At 46.0% G+C, this 21,318-nt stretch overlaps 1 protein-coding gene across 1 annotated transcript in view; it reads left to right on the forward strand.

Annotated features, from left to right (window-relative positions):
- The first annotated feature begins 289 nt into the window (after positions 1-289).
- ZNF618 (zinc finger protein 618) overlaps positions 290-21,318 on the forward strand; it is a 198,628-nt gene continuing 177,599 nt past the window's right edge. Inside the window, exons 1-2 of the mRNA XM_030292839.1 lie at positions 290-386; positions 13,477-13,559. Coding sequence (XP_030148699.1) covers positions 290-386; positions 13,477-13,559 — 180 coding nt within the window. The remainder of the gene's footprint in view (positions 387-13,476; positions 13,560-21,318) is intronic.

Below are 21,318 nucleotides of genomic sequence, written 5' to 3' on the forward strand. Positions count from 1 at the left end.
CAGCTTCATCGAAATGGGTTTTTTAGTTTGAAATTTAAATTCTGTTCTGACGTTTTTGGAGAAGAAAGAAAATCGGTGCCGAGGGTGGTACACTGATTGCCTTAATGACCAGTTCTTTATCCTTCCCTGTCCCCAGGCCTTGTGCCACACAACGGTGCCGTATTCTCCTGCTTGGACTCGGGGCAGGACTTACTCCTACCAACGGGATGTTCAGCATGGGATTTAAACAGGAGCTGGAAATGTGCTTGCACCCTTGGGCTTATCTGCTCTTCTACCCTGGTGTTGCCAAATGAACGCGCCCCAGGCTGGCCTGCTGGAGGATGAGAAATGGGTAGACCGGCGTCGTGTGGCCCGGGTTGTCCTAGCCGTGGCCAAACACAGATCAGGTAAGAGGCAGCCAACACCAGCCGTATGAACAAGCCCAGCCAAGATCAGAACCGTTCTGCTGACCCGCAGACTTGTGTACTAAATTCATGCTTATTATTTGAAGTCGTGGGCCATTTGTGATGTAGTGTCGTGGTAACTGATAGCTGAGAGGTTAAGCTAGTGGCAGACTGGCCCTCCCGGGACAGGATCCAAAGGAACACTGAGCCCACTTGCACCACCTCCCAAGGCCTCTGGAAACTGACAGAGGAAGGAAGGAACCTTACTGTGGAGTTTCAAATGCTTCCGCCATGCAGGTGGGGATCAGACTCAGGGAGATTCAGGATAGCAAAGTAAATACAAGTGCAGCCTCTGCAGTCAGGTTCCTGAGCCCGAAGCCCAGATGCGCTTAGAAGCTCTATGTTCCTCGGCAAGTTACTTTACCTCTTCGTGCCTCGGTTTCCTCATGTGTAAAACAGAGAGGATAATAAATAGCATCTACCTCATCAGGTTGTCACGGAGGCCCGATGGTTTCAATGCACTTAGAATAGCTCATTACGAGCCCTAGGAAAGTATTTGTTAAATAAATAAATAGAGTGTGACCTCGTGTATCCCCACAGGCTAGTGAGTCCTGGGGGACTTCAGGGAGTACCTTTGTCTTTTGGTAGAAGGATACATTTGGATCATAGCCGGCTGTTTCTCGTTTCATACGGTCAGATAATGACTTCTAAAGAACCGAATGCACACTCAACAGGTATCCAAAATCTGGAAAACAACTGATTTCCTTTGGAAAACTCTGTTGTGCAAATATATGTTCGGCTCAGTTAGTTGCTCTTACTAGGCTTGGGGCAGTGCTTGATGTGAGATTTCAGGAGAGGACGCAGGAATGATGCTATCCGCTGTTTAAGAAGCTGGGAAGGATTTCCACTTCAAATTACTGGAATTAAAACTTTGCCGCACGGGGAGGCAATTCTCAACATGCATTTATCATCTCATAATTGTTGTAGGTCAGGGATTTGCTTTTGCGTCTCTCGTGAGGCTGCGAGCGAGGGCTGGCGTCTCAGTGAAGGCTCAACTGGGGAAGGATCCACTTCCAAGTTCACTCGCAAGGCTGTTGGCAGGACTCCATTCTTTCTGGGTTGTTGGACTGAGGGCTAAGGTTCCTAAGTGGCTGTTGGCTGAAGGCTGTTGGCTGAAGGCTGTCCTCAGTTTTTTGCCACATGAAATTCCCTAACACGGCAACGTGCCTCATTGAAGCCAGCAACGTGGAGAGTCCTCCAGACAGACAGAAGCTACAGTCTTCTGTAACAAAGCCATTTCTGGAGCCCATCCCCTAATCGGTATCCTGATTAGAAGCAAGTCTCGCCCTTACTCCAGGGGGAGGATTATGCAAGGGTCGAACACCAAGAGGCGGGTGCCATCTTCGAGTCTGTCTACCAGGCCGCCTACTCGAGTGGCTGTGCATGGCCTCTCAGTGTGGCTTAGTTTTCTTCGCAACGTGGCAGTCCCAGGGAGCTGGACTACTTACGTGATGGCTCAGGGCTCCAAGTAGAAGCGATTCTCATGAAGAAGACGGAAGCTACTCTGTCTTCTGTACTTCAGTCTAAGCAGCGACTCAACATCGCTTGTACCGTGATCTACTAGATGAAGCAGTCACAAGCCCAAATCCAACGGGAGGGGAATTAGATTGCAGCTCGTGAAGGGGAGAGGCGAGGTCACATTGTAGAAGAGCACTGGGTTGGCAGATATTGTAGCCATCTTTGGATTCTGCCACACCTCCTGTGCTATGATTTCAAGCTTTTGGTAAAGTCTGAAACTACTGTTCAGCTTTATGTGGGGGGCAGTGGAGAATAAAGGCACGACACAATAAAAAAGAAGTGTGACCTGCTAAAGGGAACCCTATAATTTATTATCCAAACGATGACACTATCAATAGCAAGGGAGTGCTATTAGTAATCATGCTGGGACAACAGGCATAAATCAGAGCTGTTCAGGGCAAAGGAGGATGCCAGGTCAGCCCAGACCTGCCTTAATTCTCCCTGCTCCTGGAGCCTGTTTGGAAGAAATATCACTCTACTGGGTAGACTTTTCCTGGAGTCTCAGGTGGTGACCAGCAGTGATAAGCCCAGTGGCTCTTCAGTGGGGCTAAGAGCACCGTGGAGGAGCCCATGGTGATCGGGATCAATGAAGTCAGGGAGGTGATCCAGGAGAAATGCAAGAAAAATCTTTTTTTTTTTTTTCAGTGACAAGGGACAGAGTCCATTCTCAAATTAACAAAACAAAACAAGAATATTATTGACTTGTGTAACCAAAAATTCAAAGGAGACAGCTTCAGGCATGGCTGGATCTAGGGGTTCTAACTGTGTCATCAGGCTCTGTTTTTTCTCCCATCTCTGGATTTTGCTTTTCTCTGTGTTAGCTATATTTAGGCAAGCTTTTTCCGCATGCTATTCATCAGTTCCTCTAGACTTAACCTATACCCTCTCAGTAATCTCAGTGGGAAAGGAAACTTTGCTTTGACATTCTTACGACTGAATCTCATTGGCTTGGCTTACCATGTGACCATCCCCGAATCAATGCGGGGCCAAGGGGATGGCATACATTGATTGGCCAGGCCTGGGTCATTTGTTGATGGTACTCAGGGCTGAATAGAGCAACTCTACCCAGAATACATAGATTAAGCAGGGCAGAAATCTTGTTCTCCAAGGAACATTGAGATCCCATCACTAGAATGAGGGGCAATGGAGAAGAGATGCTCTCTATGGCTCTCTTTCCCAATAAACTAGAGGAGGATAATCTTTAAGAGGGAAGAGAAATCAGCCTTTAGATTGTAACTGTCAGATGCTAGACCTTCCAATTCTGGCATTTACCTCTCATGTTAGTTCTGTGAAGTCAGGGAACGCAGTCATTTCATCACCCTTTGACGATGCAGAACCTGCAGCAGGTTGACAGAGGAGGAGGGGAGATGTATCAGTTACCTGTTGCCACAATACTGCCGTGTAACAAAATGCCCCAAAACTCCATGATATAAAACCATATGCATCTGTTGAGCTCATGAGTCTGTGGGCTGATGGGGGTTCACTCTGGATGACTCTGCTAATCTCCTCTGAGCTCTCTCACATTCTGGGAGGTGGCGGTGGCTAGTGGTAGGCTTGGAACTCACACATCTCGGTGGTCAGATGGGGTGACCGTTCTCTCCTATTCTTCCAGCAGGCTACCTTGGGCATATTCTCATGGGGAAGGCAAAAGTGTAAGAACAAATGCAAACTCAGTTCTTAAACACTTTTCAGGCCCCCACGTACGTGAAATCTGCTAACATCCCATTGGCCAGAGCAAGTCACGTAATCAGATCCAGACTCAAGGGATCAGAAAATAGACCTCAGGTTTTGGGTGAGAAGAACTGCAAAGTCACATGACAGAGAGGGATAGGCGCAGAGAGGTGTGCAGAGTTGAGGCTTTTCCTGGAATCAGTCTACCACAGAACGAAAGGGGAAATGTAGCATCCCATGATCCTTTGCAGTTGCTAAAGCTAGATATATGGATTTTGTTTCTCAATAGACTTGGAATAAACATCAGAAAGGATTAATCATTGTTCTACCTTTAATAAAGCAGCTTTAAAAATGTTTCTTGTTAGCTGCTGTAGAAACTATTATGATGGTTCCTCAAAAAATTAATGTAGAGTGGCAATATAATGATTCCTCTTCTGGGTGTACATCCAGAAGACAGGAAAGCAAGGACTTGAACAGATATATGATATACCCACGTTCATAGCAGCATTATTCACAACAGCACAAAAGTAGAAACCACCCAAATGTCCACTAAACTGTGAACAGATAAATGAAAATGGTACATCCATACAATGGAATATTATCCAGCCTGAAAAAGAAATGCAGTTCTGACACCTGCTACATAAGTCAGACACAAAAGGACAAATACAGTATGATGCCACTTATATGCAGTAACTAGAATTGTGAAGTTACAGAGACCGAAAGTTGAGTGATGGTTCATCTGCGGCTGGGGGAAAGTCAAGGGGTGGGGAGAGAGTGTTTAACGGGTACCGAATTGCAGTTTGGGAAGATGAGAAATTCTGGAGATGAACAGCGGTGAGTGATGGTTACACAACAATGAGAATGCACTTAATGTCACTGAACTGCACACTTAAAAATGGTTGAAATGGTAAATTTTATGTTATATACATTTACTACAGTAAGAAAAAGAAGTTCCTTTTCTTGTTGTTGATATTCAAGGTTTGGGTTGAGGCAGCAATAATTCAGTTAATGTTTTTGCTGCCTAACCTGACAAGTAATGGGCTAGGCGGGCCATTCAGAAACCGTCAGCCTGTTCCCTCTCCTCAAGAGCCTCACAGTCAAGTTAGGGTAATGGGATTATGAAATGAGGTTAGCCAGGCCCAGAGAGTTTAATTATTGGACTACCGATAATACAAGGTAAGCGGGGCCCCGCGATAAAGCGATGGGCCACTGACTGCTAAAAACGTGGGAGGTGGGGGCCAGTTAAAAATACAGATATCTGGGTCCCATCCCAGACCTATTGATTCAGAATCTTGGGGTTGCTGGAGTTAGAGGCTGGGAAACCTGTCTTGTTCACGAGCCCCGCAGGTGATCAGATGCCTAGCCAAGGTTGAGAATCCCACTAAACCACACAGAGTAAAACTAATATTCGGAGGAAAAAAAGCTGTTTGCAGAATTAAATCTTTTCGATAACACTGAAAATCGCAAACGTTGGAAAAATTTTCACTTAGTAGAAATAAGCAACGGGAAAAAAAACTGACCAAGATTGATGCTGCACGTGGTAAAAGTTGCTATTGACTAACAACTGATGGAAGATCCTAAGTCTGGCTGACAAAATTTAGGTCACAAAATTTGCCTGGGAAAATTGGACCTGTAGGAATAATGGTCACAAAAGAAAACTCATGTTGTTAGAAAAAAAGTAATCGGCAGATTTTGATGTGGACAAACCAGTGATCAATGAGCGAAATTTTGTTGTCAAATATACAATGAAAAAAGAGTTCGTTCTGGTGAAAGTAATTTTGGTGTAGGCTTCTGGCTTTTTCAAACATTTCAGATATGTGACTTTTCTTTCTTTCTTTGTTTTTTAAATGTTTATTTATTTATTTTTAAAGTTTTTATTTTTATTTTTGAGACAGAGAGAGAGACAGAGTATGAACGGGGGAGGGTCAGAGAGAGGGAGACACAGAATCTGAAACAGGCTCCAGGCTCCGAGCTGTCAGCACAGAGCCCGACGTGGGGCTCGAACTCACGGACCGCGAGATCATGACCTGAGCCGAAGTCGGCCGCTTAACCGACTGAGCCACCCAGGCGCCCCTTAAATGTTTATTTTTGAGAGAGAGAGCGAGTGGGGGAGGGGCAGAGAGATAGGGAGACAGAGGATCCGAAGCAGTCTCTGAGCTGATAGCAGAGAGCCCGATGCAGCCTCGAACCCACGAACCGTGAGATCATGACCGGAGACGAAGTCGGATGCTCAACCGACTGAGCCACCCAGGTGCCCCACTGTATGACTTTTCTTAGTTTTTTATTTTGAAATAGCTTCAAAGTTATATGGAATAGTTGCAAGAATTGTACAAAGAACTCTTACATTGTCTTTACCCAGATTCACTAATTGTGAATATGTGGTCCTATGTTAGTGCTTTATCTCATAGGTATATGACATACTTTTATGTAGGTATAGATAGTAAGGTAGATAGATGATAGATACAAAGATACATAGATACATAGATATAAAATTTGTTTTCTTGAACCATGAGAGTTGTGGACATCATGTCCCTTACAACAAAACTGTGTACTTCCCAAGGGCAAGAACATCCTCTTATGCAACCATAGAACATTTACCAACCCAGAAATTTAACACAAATATTACTATCTAATATCCTACCATATTCAGATTTCACCAGTTGTCCCCACAATGTCCTTTGTAGCAATGTTTTTCACTCTGCCCTGGGGTCCAATTCCAGATCACTCTTTGCATTTAGTTGTCATATTTCTGTAGGCTCCCTTAATTTGAAACAGTCTCTCAGCCTTTCTTTGTCTTTCAGAACATGGACATTATTGAAAAACACAGGCCAGTTGTTCTGCAGAATGTCCCTTGATCTGGGTTTGTCCGACGTTTCCTCATGATTAGGTTTGGGTTATGCATTTTTGGCAGGAATTCGATGGAAGCACTGTTGGTTCTTCCCGGTGTCTCACATCAGGAGGTACATCACGTCCGTTTGTCCACTTATTGGTAAAAGTACTTTCCACTTACCTTCCGTGCCTCACTCTCCTCGTCTGTTAACGGAGCTGAGGAGCAGAACTGAATGGTGTCGTGGCTGAGCTGTCGCTTCAGACGCGTCCCACCCACTGGACATTTGTGCAGATCCAAGCCATTGAGGTCTTGTCGTGATGAGTCATCACCACTAACATCTAGGACACCTACCGTGTGCCGGCATTCATTGTTTTCTCCTAATCTTCATAGAAAGCGTGTGTGTATCTCTTGTTACTCCCATTTGCCAGAAAGGGAAACGGAGGCTCGGAGATAGTCGTGTGAGGCACCAAGGCTCACACGGCTGGAAAGGAACTGAGCTGGGATTTGAGCCCGCTGTGATCTGAGTCCAGAGCCTGACTGTCACTGTCCGCTAATCCCCTAATGGCAGAAAGGACAGATTAAAGCCTTCTTTGGGGGGCCCCAACTGGCATTAGGAGAAAACAAGATGAACCGCCTTCTGCCGTCTTCATTCCTCCCCCTTCCTTCCCTCCGGCTGGGTCTTTCTCCATTCTGAGATCCAGCAAACTGAAATCAGGATTGATACCATATTCGGGGCCATAGCCTGTTGGCCTTGGGACAGCTGCCTCCAAAACGGACTTTGTTCTCTTCTCGGCTGGATAACCAATAAGCTCCCGTAGGGTGACTCTGCCTTCCCTCCCGCCTCGTGCCTGCATTTCCTTATATATGTTAGAGTGGAAATGGGCTGGGACGAGTAACAAGAAAACGACCATGCGGTTAGTGCATAACGTGAGTTAATCCTTTAAATAACCCTCCATGTGAGGTACCTTATTCTACCCATTTTGCAGATGAAGAAACTGAAGCTTTTATGGTGGCGAAGGTCACAATCTGGTGAGTGTAGGGCAGGGATTCCTACAGGTCTGACTGCAGGGATGAGGCGACATCTTCCCTAGGATGCTAGACTACCTCTAGGCTTTGTGGGAGGGCAGGCTCGTGGAACAGGTGTATGAAACATGCCGGGACGTGGTAGGTACATAATAAACATTTGGTATTGAATCCAGGGTCGGAACACTCATATTTGGCCCCGATTCTGATTCTTGGTCTGAGCCATCAGCATGATCTCTCTTTCTTTTGATTCACTGGTCTCCTGTCCCGGGTCCTCCTTCTCTCTGACTTTCCCTCCTGGACTCACCACCCTGGGGGATTGCCAAGGCCTCAAATACCCACCTCTCCGGAGGCTTCACCATGGTTTGCAAGGACCTCTCTTGAGAAAGCAGATCGTTGCCACAGCTTCTCAACTTGAGGGACGGGTGAGAGAGGTATGAAAGGAAGGAAGAGAGGAAAATTCCAGAGCCGAGGCAAGATGACTTAAAGAATCCGTTGATTTTGATCCCATTCACCAGAAACTTCCAAAGAGGGCAGCGGGAGCACAACGGGGAGAGCACTGCATGAGAATCAGACCGGGCTGCCACTGGCTGATTTGGCCAAGGACTTGAGACTCAAATTTCTCATCTTTAAAATGGGGGTGGGGCCCTGGGTGGCTCAGTTGGTTAAGTATCTGACTGTTTTTGTGTGTGTGTGTGTGTGTGTGTGTGTGTGTGTGTGTGTGTGTTTATTTATTTTTGAGAGAGAGAGACAAACACACAGAGGGCGAGTGGGGGAGAGTAGAGAGAGAGGGAGACACAGAATCCGAAGCAAGCTCCAGGCTCTGAGCTGTCAACACAGAGCCCGATGTGGGGTTCGAACTCACAAACCATGATATCATGACCTGAGCCAAAGTTGGACACTTAACCGACTGAGCCACCCAGGTGCCCCAAGTGTCCGACTCTTGATCTCAGCTCAGGTCTTGACCTCAGGGTCTTGAATTCAAGCCCTGCAATGGGCTCCGAGCTGAGCATGAAGCATACTTAAAAAATAAATAAAATTTAGGAAAATAAAATGGGGCTGATTGTACCTTCCTTGCCCATTCCAGAGAAGTAGCAGTTCAAGTAAGATAAGGCTACCGTCTTGTTTGATACATTGCTAAGAGATTTTATACGACTGGATTGTGTGGTTCTCTTCCACTGAGTAGAGTAGAGACTCAGGGAGCCCGGATCTCCCTGGCTGGGCTGTTACAAAAGAGCACTTCCTTCATAGTTTAGGCTTTGGGGAAGAAGACACCATTTCGTGAAGTCCCTGCCTTCCTTCTGTTCTACGCACTTGAGAACCTACTGTTTCACTCCAAAATCATCTTTTCCACCAAAATCTATCCACAAAATTTTAGTCAAGCATCAGGTTCTGTTTGGGACCCAAAGGTGATGTCTGGGAAAATTCCCGTTTCCTTGTTCCCCTCAGCTGCTCATAACAAAAACTTGACACCTGACAAAATCTCACTATCCTCAACCCCTGGTTTTCCCAAATGTCTCCAGACTCCAGCAGGAGGAAGCGTACCTTCTGAGTGTCTCTGCCTGTTGGACCCTGAGCTGGGCACCGTTACACTCCTGATCTCAGCAAATCCTCACAGCCCTCTGAGAAGATCAACATTCGAGGGGTCTGCCCACCCTCCACACGCTCTTCCCTCAGGGATGGGTCCCAGAAGTTTATGGGCATTATGTGAGCCTGCTCCTTTTGGGCATAGATGCTTCGTTCCTGGTCGTGTCTGAGCCAATCGCATTCTCTGCCCTGAGAATTTGGGCTGGAGCACAGAGATACCAGTCAGCACCTATTGGCACCTAGTTGACTGTGGGGTGGCCATTTTGACTGTGGGCTCGGAGAAGCCACAAGTACCCACCTGGAGAGAGGTGGGGAGGAGGGGAGGGAGAGAGAGAGACAGAGAGAAAGAATTAGGGATGAGAGATCTGTGGCCCAGAGTGAGGGAGAAAGCAAGCCCAGTCCCTGATGACTTTTGAGTTAATTCCTGGCTCCAATCCTCTTCGGGCTTTATTTCATTTCCTGCCCTTGGGTACCATGATCTATCTCCTAACTTAATAAGATAATCCCCCCACCCCCTTGTTAAGTTTAGCATTATTTCATTACTACTGGTTACAACTAAAAGAGTGTTGATAAGACTGGTTTAAGTTTGGGGACCCCCATTTCATAGAGCCGGAAACTGAGATTTAGAGATGAAGCCATGAGCCCAGGACCACAGAGCTGGTTGGTGGCACAAGTGGGAAGCATGTCTGTGTGATTCTAATGTCAGAAGCGTATGGGATGCTGTCTTTATACCAGGCACTTTCTAAAGACTTTACATGTCTCATCTCATTTCATCCTCAGAGCGCCCCCATGAGGCAGGTACTGTTGTCAACACCATTTGAAGGATGGGGAATTGGAGGCCAGGAGAGGCTGAGTTGTCTGCTCAAGATCACGTAGCATGTGAGGGCCAGAGCCTGGCTCAGAATTCAGGCAGTTGACTCCACAGCCTGGGCTTTTAATAATTATGCTGTATAGGTGTTGGTGTGGCAATGCTGATTCTGGAGGAAGTGGGCTGGGCATGGATGGGGTCAGAAGTGTTCAGAAATTGAGGAACACGTGATTTTAATTGAATGACGGACCCTTAAGGATGGGTAAGCCTTTGGAGATCCCACTGGACTGTTGCCAACGAATGTATGTGTTTTTCAGCAGCTATGACCAATGTTCATGCCATTCCTTCTCTGTGATATCATGGCACCTGTTCCATCACTGCTTGTGGTGAGTCTACCCTTAATTAACCTTCAGAGCAAGGATAAATCAGAGCTCTTGGTGACCATGTAGTTTCCACTAAGGGTTGGGAAAACTGTGTGTTCATTTAGAAACTGGGTTTTGTCAGGAAGGCATCAGGCTCAATCTTCGCGTTCTTAGCATACCCTTCATGGCCCAGCAGAGACAGAGTGAAGAAGGGGCAGCCCCTCCAGACCTGGTACCCCAGTTGAGGATATGCCTCTCTAGGTGGTGTTCAGTGCACTATGGGCTCTCTGTCTGGATGTGCTAATGGGAGAGGAAGCCCAGTTCCTGTGGTCTGGGGGTAGTAGAGAAGCAGAAAGGGCTTGCACTGATTCCAGAAGGAGAAGGCTGAGAAAGACCCATGAGGATTTTCCAGGCATTTCTACCTGGAAATCATTCTAGGTTTGCAGATCATTCAAGGTTGGGGTCACTGACCCTTTTGAGAAATTGGTGAAGAACAGAGATTTTGTCCCCCCCAAAGCACATAAAGACATAAATGTGCTTAATACATAAAATCGCTTAGTTACGGATCCCCAAAGCTATCCAAGGATTTAAGAATCCTTGACCTAAAGAGACAATGCCATCTGATTAAGATCCGGAGAGGAAGGATGCTTCTACCCACCCTTCCAGCAGGATGTTAATTTCTCCTGGAATCTTTGCTGACCCCCTCCATCCCCCTGCCTCAGCCTGGCTGGTTTGAGCCCTTCTTTGTCCTGCACCTGTGCATTTCTCTGTTGGCACCACTTTGCCAGAGTTTCAAAAATGCGGTCCTTAGACCAACAGCATCGGCATCCCCTAGGAACTTGTTAGAAATGCAAATTCTTGGTTCCTACTCCCGACTGATTGAATCAGAAACTTGAGTGGGGCCCAATATATCTGTTTCAACAGGCCCTCCCGGTGATTTGCTTGTCTGAGTTTGAGAAGACCAGCTGCAAGCCGTCCTCTTCCCGATGGCGTGTCTGCCTTATTAGGCGCAACATGACTGGCACATAGTAGGTGCTCAGTGAATGCTTATGCATCATGTTTTCCTGATTGAGAGGGCAGAATTTGTTTTTTCCTTTGGCACCCTACAGCTTTGAGCCGTGGTGACTGACACTTCATGTTCTTTGGGTCCCATTCCTTTCTACTCCAGGGTCTAAAGTTTGGCCTGGTTCTGCTGGGCAGAGGAGGCAGCTTAGGCTTGAGGCAGGTGCCCAGAGATCTTCACACGGGGATGGAGCCAGAGACGCATCAAACCTGGAGCATCTGTCTGGGTAGCAAGGCCTCAACCACATGGCGAATGAGGGGCAGGCGGGCAGGGGGCTGCCTGGCCATCACATATGTCCAGGGCTCATGGGAGCCCAGTTCTGCCAAACTTCACAGGCTGCCCTGCCCCCCTCAGTGTCTGCCCTACAGCAGCCTTGGCAGAGGATGGCAAATCTCTGCCAGGAAGATACTTGCCAGGCTGGCTGGGAGGGAAATGGCCACTTTTTATTTTTAATGACTCCAACTTTTCATGGAGGAGAGGACGGTTGGAAGATCCCTTTTAACTTCATCTGTGTATTTGGTCTGGGGAAGGGTTGCGCCTCTTAATTCTCTGCCTCCTCTGTAGGGTTATATTTCCATATTTTCCTTCTTCAGGGAGAGAAATTGTCTTCCTATAAAGTTCCTTAGTTTCCTGACATTCAAAAAATAATAGCCTTGGGGGTGCAGGGAAAAAAAATTCTGTAACTCCTCCTATCTCCTATCGATTCAAGTCTTTAAACATTAGAAAAACTTTTTTGATCTTTTAAGGTGGGGACAGAGAAAAGACACCTGTTTACTCTTAATTTCCAGTGCTTGTATGTTTTAAAAAGTATCCTTATATATTTTTCTCTTAAGAGGCATAAAGAAAGATTTCTCTTATCTCATATATGTAAAATCTTCAATTTTTATTGTAAAAAATCAATCATCTGTGGAAGATGTAGGGTGGATCCAGTAATCCTTGTCTTGTTATGGGCTAGGTCCTTCATACTTTTAATGAAAAAAAAAATCAGATTTTTTGGGGGGGAGGGTGAGAAAAAAAATCCCCTTTAGACCTTCCCAAGTCATAAGGAGGCAGTTCCTCAAATTAAAAAAAAAAAAAAAATCTGGTATTTTAGAGTGTTGAACAGAAACATTCTTGTTCACCATCGATTTCATATAGAGTTTCTCCAATTTTTCTTCTTAAAATCAACTTGAGTAGGGTATATGGGAGGGGGGCTAGCCCCCCTTAACCTTTAACCCTAGTGTCTCACCCAGGGCCAGTTCCCTCAAACTTTTATTTTTAAAATAAATCTGTTCTTTAAAAAGATGTTGACAAAGGTAGACAGAAATAATTCTCTTCATCCCGCATTTCACATAAAAGCAGCTCCTCAAATATTTATTTTTAAAATCCATCTGATTGGGGGGCTAGAAAGAGTCCCCTTAACCTCTCTTGTCTGACCCCGGGCCAGTTCTTCAAACTTTTATTTTTAAATGACATTAGAGGGTTTTGGAGGGGGGGGGGGGCAGGCAGGGGCAAGAAGAGCATCGCCGCCGAGCCTCGCGATTCTTCCATAAGGCCAGCTCTTCAAACTTTATTTAAAAAATCAATCTGATTTTTGGGGGGTGGGTGGGGGAGCAGAAGAGTTCCCATTAACCCCTTGTGTTTCCGTCAAGAGGCGGCTCCCCAAACTTTTTTTCAACCGCGAACATGACCTTTGCGAGGGGCTGGCGAGCCGGGGGCGGGCAGAGGGGCGCCGGGGGGCGGGAGAGGGGGGAGAGGGGAGGGAAGGGAGAGGAGAGGGAACAGTGGGGGGGGGAGGAGGAGAAGAGGAAGGGAGGAGGGAGGGAGGGAAGGAGAGGAGAGAAAGGGGGAAGGAAGGATGTGGTGTAAGGAGCGGAGGAAGGAGGAGAGGAGGAAGATGGAAGAGGAAAGGAGAGAGAGGGAAGAGAGGAGAGGAAGGAAAGGGGGAGGAAGGGAGGAGGGGGGAGGAGGAGGAAAAGAAGAGGGGACGGATGAGGGTGGAGGAGGAGGAGGAGGACGGAAGGTGCGGGTAGGGGGGGGGGGATAGGGACAGGGCAGAACAAACAAGAGCGCAACAAGAGCCCCAGCACCACAGGAATGAGCGGGGAGGGAGGAGGAGGGAGCGGCGGCGGCGGCAGGCTGGCGGCAGCGGCGGCGCGGCGGCGGCGCGGCATTGTGCGCGGCACCAGCAGCCCGGCCGGGAGGAGCAGGACGCGCGGGGCCCGCTCCTCCCGCACGGACCCATGAACAGCCGGGCGGCGCGGCGGCTCCGCAGGTACGACGGGGGGCCGGGGGCATGCACCGCGCGGGGGACCCCGGGGGGCCGGGGCCCGGGGCGCTGCGCCACTTCATTGCAAGATTTGCAAAATGCAAAGTCTGGGCACGTTTGCGGGCTTTTTGTGGGCGCAAACCGGGGGGTTCGGGGTCTGGGGAGGCCCCCCCCGGACGCCGCGGGCGTGAGGAGGCTGGGGGTGACGCGGGGGTCTCTTCGGGCCCCCACCCAGCGCCCCCTCCAGCCCCGGGCTCGGACCGGAGCCCAGAAAACAAGCGGCGAGAGAACAGAGCAGCCATTTCAGTTTGGACAATTCACATTTTGCAAAAATGCAACCCCTTCCAGCTCTCCCCCCTCCCCCCCAAATTTGCAATTTCCCCCTGACCCCCTCTGCGTTCGGGGTCCCTGATGACCCCCCCGGGAGGTCTTTCCCCTCTGGCACCCCCATCTTTGCAACAGTCTTTTTTTTTAGGCCATATTTCCCTTTCTCAATTTTTTTTTCTAATTTTTCTTCAAACGGTAGTTTTTTCCCATTAAAACGACGCCACCTAGAGGATACTATTTTGTAAATAAAAAAAAGAAATTAAAATTGAAAAGAAATATTTTTTATTTCTTATTTTTTCAAAAGTTTGCACTCTAAGGCAGCGGAGGGGGAAAGGATTCTTTTTTTTTCTTTTTGGGGGTGAAAATTTTCACTTTGGTCTTTCTGGGAGCATGGAGACAATTTTTATTTCTGAAGCCAAATCCAGATAATATGTAAATGAAAATTAAGCTGGAATTTGAATGAATTCAGTTTTTGAGGGGGAGAAAGGAGAAAGCCTCCCAAAACTGAAGTCATTTTGGCTTTCCAACTCCTTTTAGTTTGAGAAAAAAACTAATTGGAATGAGGAAAGGAGGGAAATTGTTGAGTTTAGAGAAAACTGGGAGAATTGGCTTTATGAAGCAATTAGAAATTGTACTTCATTGTAATTTGGAACTTGTTTAGCCCAGCGGGCAGAAAAGACTAATTTCACCATTTGGTAATATGTAAAGTTTTTCTGTTTTCGAGGGGGAAGGATTTCAAAGAGAAAATAGACCCTAAAATGTTGGCTTTGGACACACCCAAAAATTGTAGTTTTTTTTTTTTTTTTTTAATTTCGCATTTACATTTTCCTGCATTTAAATCCCAAGGTTCTAAAGAAAAACAGAAACTGGAAAAGTTAGTGAAATCCTGTCTTTTTTCCCTGATTTGTTGGGTTTTGTGTTGTTGTTGTTGTTTTTTTTTTTTGGTTGTTTTTTGTTTTGATGGAATAATTAAGACTATTTTCTGATTTTGTTTCCTGAAAGGTCTAGGCATTTCGTTTTTTGTTGTTGTTTTATCCAGAAAATGTCAGGAACCTTTTTTAGCAATATTCAGTGGGGAAAAAAATGTAAATTCATCACATTATACAAATTGAGTAGCCCACAGATTTGTAGGAGAGACCGCCATTAAAATAAGATATGCATAATTAACATTATTATGAAAAAAACTAACAGTGGATTCACAGAAGCTCATTTTTTATGACATGCAACTGAATCAATTGATAAAGACAAGGGTTGAAGAATCCTTGGTAGGAGAGAATTTTCCCTTCTCTGTGCTTGCTTACTCTTCCAATTTGAAAAATTTATTATTTAAAAAAAAAAAATCCAGATTGGTTTTAGGCCTCTTTGATTGTGATGTGGGGTTGGTAGTTTATTAGCATTTGGTATTTTTCACAAATTTGATTACTTTCAAAGGGGAAAAGAAAATCCATTAGCTTTGATCATTTTTTTGGGGGGGGTTGTGATTTTAAAAACACAAATTTTACTGACTTAAGAAGGAAAGATAAAAGAAGGGAAGGACAGAGAGGAGATCAAAATTCTGATTCTTATCCATCTTTTCTAGTGGAACACTTAAGTTTGCTGAAAAAAAATGGAGTAAAACACCAATTCGGCTGATTCTAGCTGCAAAATTTAATTTTTTTTAAAGGCAAAAAAAAAAAAAATACACACAAAAGCTAAACCCAAACGTACTTGCCTTTGGAACATGTTGGAACATGGGAACGCAAATGCAAACAGTATTTGATGTAGTTTTGTGGCCTTAAAATGAAATCACATGAAGGGGAAAACAAAAACAAAAAAAATTTTTTTTTAGAAGACAAATATTGGCTGAATTAAAATTTAACAGATGGAAATAAGGTACCCACCCAAAGTTGAAGGGTTATTTGTGATGGTTTAGTATCTGGTTGAACTTGCTGGGGATTTTGAATAAAAAAAAAAAGTTTTAATTTTTCTCTCCAAAGGTGGGGGGGGAAATCTTGGTGGGACCTTGCGTGGGGGCTGATGGTGGGTCACACAGGGCTAGGACAGGAAACCCTCTGTCCCTTTCGCCAGCCACCAGCTGGTCTTGGAAAAAATGGTGGCCCCAGTTCATGCATTCCTACCCCGTTTTGTGGAGATTCAAATTTCTGAGGGGATGTGAATTCTGTGAAATAGATTTGACAGCGGCAGAGGTTCGACACTTCCCATCATCGCCATTGCATTTAAGAGATTTTATTTTTTTAGTAACGAAATCCTTCAGGGCTGACTGGCCATATTCTGACATATTTGGAATGAGCTTTTTTTTTTTTTTTTTTAAGTAGCATAATTAAAAAAAAATTTTTTTCCTGTTGAATTATTTAGGCCGATGCCTAGGACGGTCAAAGAATTTATAATTTCCGAGGGCTCTGGAGGCCTCATGAGACAGTAGGCCTGAGTTCAGCAAGTGTTGGAGGGGAGCTATACCCCAGGCTGGGAGGGGTAGGTGGGCACCCCTACTGGGCATCTGAGAAAAAGTCAGGGTTGTAGACAACAGGTTCTTTCTGGTGCAAGGAATAAAAATATTGCAGCACGTCCTTTGTGTGTCCTGGGTCTCCTGACACACAACTCAGATTTTCAGTTCCATTCTGCTGAAATTTCGACGTGTTGTCTATGGCTTAAAGGGAACCCCTGGTGAGGACTTGAAAATCATTTCTGTTTTGTAGACTTGTTTTTTCCTTTTTAAAAAAAATTGGTTATTCTGATCATGTTTGTTGTAAAGGAAATAGAGGTGCATGATGGTACTGTTGGGGGCGGGGTCAGTTCTCTTTTGTTTCTATTGGCGTCTCCCAGGACTGAGATCTGACCTAGGCCTTGCCTCTCTCACCTCCTATTTTAGATGGAAGTGTGACCAGAATGGATATATGAGTTAATTTTTATTAGCCTATGTCTGTTCACCAAACTCTCTTGTAATATTGGGCAAAAAATCTGGCAAATTGGACTTGAGGGGTGGTAATTTGATGATGGGCTGAGTTATTTTGGTGAAAGATCATTTATACTGTTTCACAGTAGAGACTCTTATTACTTAATGTTTTGCTTTTCTGCCTAAGGAGGTTTTTTTTTTTTTCTAATAAGGTTTGAAATTTCAAGGGCCTGCTTTATAGCTTGACTTTGGACCAAGCTAGGAAAAAGGGTTTGCTTATACTTTCAGCCCTGCACAGAGGTGAACTTGAACAAGGGCTCTTGCTTTTGCAGAAGAAAAGCAACAAAGATGGCTGGTCAGTGGAAGGCTGACCTCTCTCTGGTTCTAGAAAATAAACAGCCAATGGTTTGTTTCATTTGAGAAACAGAGTTTCAAAACTCTTCCATTGTCACATACAGATTTTCCCCCAACCTTTGACTCAGCTCTTGGCATGTTGCTTCCTCTGACCTCAGAATCCTCATGTCTTCTTCTTGGTGGGGTGATAAGAACTTCCCTGCCGTGTTTTAGTGGATGTATAAGCTTTTCATGGTCATGGTGAAAATTTAAATTTTTTCCACGTTCTCGTAATGTTTTGTGTCAGTTGTGTCTCCTCCCTGGTGATGTAAAGTGAAGTGGCTTTGTGGGTCCACAGGTGCCATGGCTCACCCAAGGTCTCACCATATGACCTTGGACAAATCACTTTTTCCTCCTGAGCCTCAGTTTTTGAGAGTTTTGGATCAGAACAAGAATAATCAAAAATAGATTTCATCTCTGATTCTGACTTCAGCGATTGGCTGTAGCTGCCTGGATCACTGTGTTGAGAAGGATCCTGAGGGTCACATCTGGATGCGCGTATTCTGGAGAGAGGGGTGCAGCGTCCATCACAGAGTGAAGAGTACGCTTGTTATTCACCACACCCAGGCTAGGTTGTGAAGCATGACCGTGAAATTAGTGGCTCGCGATTGGCATAAACCTAGAGAAAAGAATGGAAGCGAGTATAGGAGGACACAAAATAGCAGAGGCAGAGTGCGATGTGGAAGGTGAGCGTGGTCTCGCGAAACTTGGTTTGATTTGTATTTGCCGATAGGCGTGTGCACCTATGTGTGTAATTTCCCAACTGTGAGTCACAGTTAAAGGAGTCAGCAAGGTACTGGACCAATGTTGCAGATCCATCTGGATACGCTGCACACAGCCCGCACTTCCCCACTTAACGCTTTTCTAACTTACCATCCCAGTTGACTTAACCTGAACCCTGTGGAGTAGATATACGGAGTAGGTGTGTGGTTTGTCCCCTGGCTGAGCCTGCCTTACGCTCCCCCCGCCCCGTGAAGAAGTCTCAGCTGCCTGGTGGTCGGGCACACACCCCAGCCTGTTGGCCCTGGAGAAGCCTGGAAAGACGGGTGCCAGGGTGAAGGCAGCATCTCTGGCACGTTCTCTTGCCGGAAAGGAGACTTGGAAGAAGTGCGGCATACCTGGCTTGGTGCGGGGGAGAGCAGCCACGCTTACTTTTATTCCGCACGTTTACTTCAGATTGCCAGAAGAATGTTTCTGGAACCGCAGACTTTGTGTTGGTGCCGTACTTAAATTTTCATCGGACTCTGGGAGTATCTTTTTGTGTATGCGCTTCCTAGAAACGCCAGAATTTGCTGTCTTTGTCTTCTCATCTTTTAACATGTGTCAGACTGGCACTATCCGGTAGAAATACAATTTGAGCCACAAATGTGGGCCACACACATAATTTTAAGCTTTCTAGTGATACCCCTCCCAAAGTAAAAGGAAACAGGTGGAATACATTTTAATAATATAGTTTATTTAACCCAGTGTATCCACCAGACCATCATTCCAGCATCTCATTCATATAAAGAATTGCTGATGTGATATTTTATATTCTTTCTTTGGGAGGTATTAAGTCTTTATTGACTAGCCACATTTCAGGTGCTCACTAGCCACTTGTGGCTAGTGGCTTCCGTCTTGGACAGCACAGGGCCAGACCAGTGTTCCATCTAGTTGTTGTTACAGGGTGGCCTCAGAAGGTTAGTGACACATCTTTCAAAGCTCTTGGTTTTTTTTGGTGGGACTTCCTTCCTGAGCCCTAGATACTCTGCGGTGTTTCAGCCTATAGTGGTGATGAGTTCCACCATTTAGCCTCTTCTGGCTGAAGTGGTCCACATCTCTCTTTTATTTGTCCCCAAGCAGTCTTCTGCCAGGATTAGGCCAGAATGCTTTAGTTAAAAATGACAAATGACGGCTAGAAACCCCAGGATGATGTGTCTCAGCATGTGTGCCCTTGAAGTTGAGAAGTACAAGTGCAGGAGACAGTTGTAGGAGATGGGTTTTATTTATTTATTTTTTTAAATTTTTTTTAATGTTTATTTTTGAGACAGAGAGAGACAGAACATGAATGGGGGAGGGGCAGAGAGAGAGGGAGACACAATTGGAAGCAGGCTCCAGGCTCTGAGCCATCAGCCCAGAGCCCGACGCGGGGCTCGAACTCACGAACCGCGAGATCGTGACCTGGGCTGAAGTCGGACGCTCAACCGACTGAGCCACCCAGGCGCCCCATAGATGGGTTTTAAATAAAGTATTGCCTGAAAGAAAGATGAAGGTATCGGAAGACAGCAGGTGCGTAGGACCAGGGTTGGGATCTGACAGGAGGGGGATTAGGGGGAAAGATGGTCTGTCAGTGGTGTCCGTTTCCGAGCAGAGCATGGGACTGCCAGAGAACTGCCCCAGATAGACCTCAGGGCCTTAGGTCAGAAGCTAGACATTTTCTGACATCCTCCCAGTTGGTGAAATGGAAAGCGGGATTTGAAATCAACCAGACCAGAGTTTGGAATCCAGCCTTACGGCATGGTTAGCTTTGTGTCACTTTGGGAAAGTCACTTCTGGTTGTTGGACCACAACTTCTACATCTGGAAAGAGGGGGTAATATTCTCGACCTTGAAGGGCCATTTTACGATGATGTGAAGCAGCACATGTGAAAACACCCACCAGTCCTAGGAAGGTGGTCCTTAGAAGGTGGTCAATACATGTCAGTTACCTGTTGACCCAGTGGCCAGTGGGTCTCCATTTGGGGAGACTGAGTTGCAGTGACAACAGTTTTTCTGGTTCTGGAAACCTGGGGCCTTATCTTCACTGGGCAGAGTTAGGTAACATTAGAAAAGGTCCACTTTTTTGGTTGTTGCTCTAAAACACGGGGATGAGACATTTCTTAGACCTTGCGTGTCTTTCTTGTCAAAAGTGTTCTTAATGCGTTCATTCCAGGGATGCTCTAGCTCCTCTGAATATTTCTGGATTCGTTTCAAAGCCTGTGGCACAGTCTTTAAAAGGGATGAATCTTAATCCCGGGTGAACTGTGTACCTTCGAGCTTCTGTTCTGCTGGGCCTCCTGTCTCTAGTGCCCTTCCCCTCATCATCTCCGCTCTGAGGAACCAAACCCCCCCCACCCCCAAGACCACTGGCATGTTCTCCTTCTGTGGAGTCCCCACACGACCCCAGGTGGAGTTTATCTGTGCCCACCCCGCAGTACTCCCCAGATACCGTAGACCCCCAGATGAGACTTAATTGTTTGCCTTTTTGTTTCTCTAGCCAGCTTGTGAGTTCCTTGAGGGCAGAGAGCATGGGTTATTCATTTTAGGGTCTGGCACAGAGCAGCAGCTCAATAAAGATTTGATGACTTAATTTGACTTTTTTTGGAAATAGCTCAGATCTGTTGGATTTGAGTCTAGTGAAGAGTAGATGACCAGTTTGGGTTTGGCTATTTGGTCGAAAGCACTCTTTTACTAGGAAACGCACTAAGCACATGTTCCTAGAGCTGGCGCTGAAGCCCGTGCCTTCTTTGGAGTCATACGGAGTAATACATTGGAGGGACTCTTCGGAAAGTGATAACACTCCTTTGACCTTACACGTTTCGGGTAGTTTTGAAAGAGTTTTCCACCCTCTTCACTCCTCCCGTAGAAACTATTTCTTTAAAATGGATAGGGGGCCAGGTGGGGCTGTCATCCAGATGGCTGATGGGCAGGTATGGCGAATGGACTCAGTTCTGAGGTGGAGGGAATGGGGAGAGCCTTGAGGCAGAAGGGCTGGGTAGTACCCTGGTACCCTGTGTGTTTGCTCTAGGGGCTGGTTGTCTTGGTCATGGGCCCAGGAACGGGGCACCGGGGGGGCTGTTTGTAGCACACCTGGAACACCTTAAATGAGTGGCAGCTAAATGTGTGATTTGATGTTCAGTCAGATCTTATCCATGGTGGGATGATGGTTTGCAGATGCCAAAGATTCAAGGAAAACCTAACGGGAGAAATATGAGGACATTCTGTATATTTGCTTGTTTTTTTTTCTTAAGCTTTATAAAACACTGTCGTTTAAAAAAATACTTATTTTTTTGGGAGAGTGCAAGTGGGGGAGTGGCAGAGAGAGGGGGACAGAGGATCCGAAGCAGGCTGCGTGCTGATTGGGTGACAGCAGCAAGCCCGATGCGGGGTTTGAACTCACGGACTGTGAGATCAT

Source organism: Lynx canadensis, chromosome D4 (assembly GCF_007474595.2).
Source record: "Lynx canadensis isolate LIC74 chromosome D4, mLynCan4.pri.v2, whole genome shotgun sequence".
NCBI lineage: Eukaryota > Metazoa > Chordata > Mammalia > Carnivora > Felidae > Lynx > Lynx canadensis.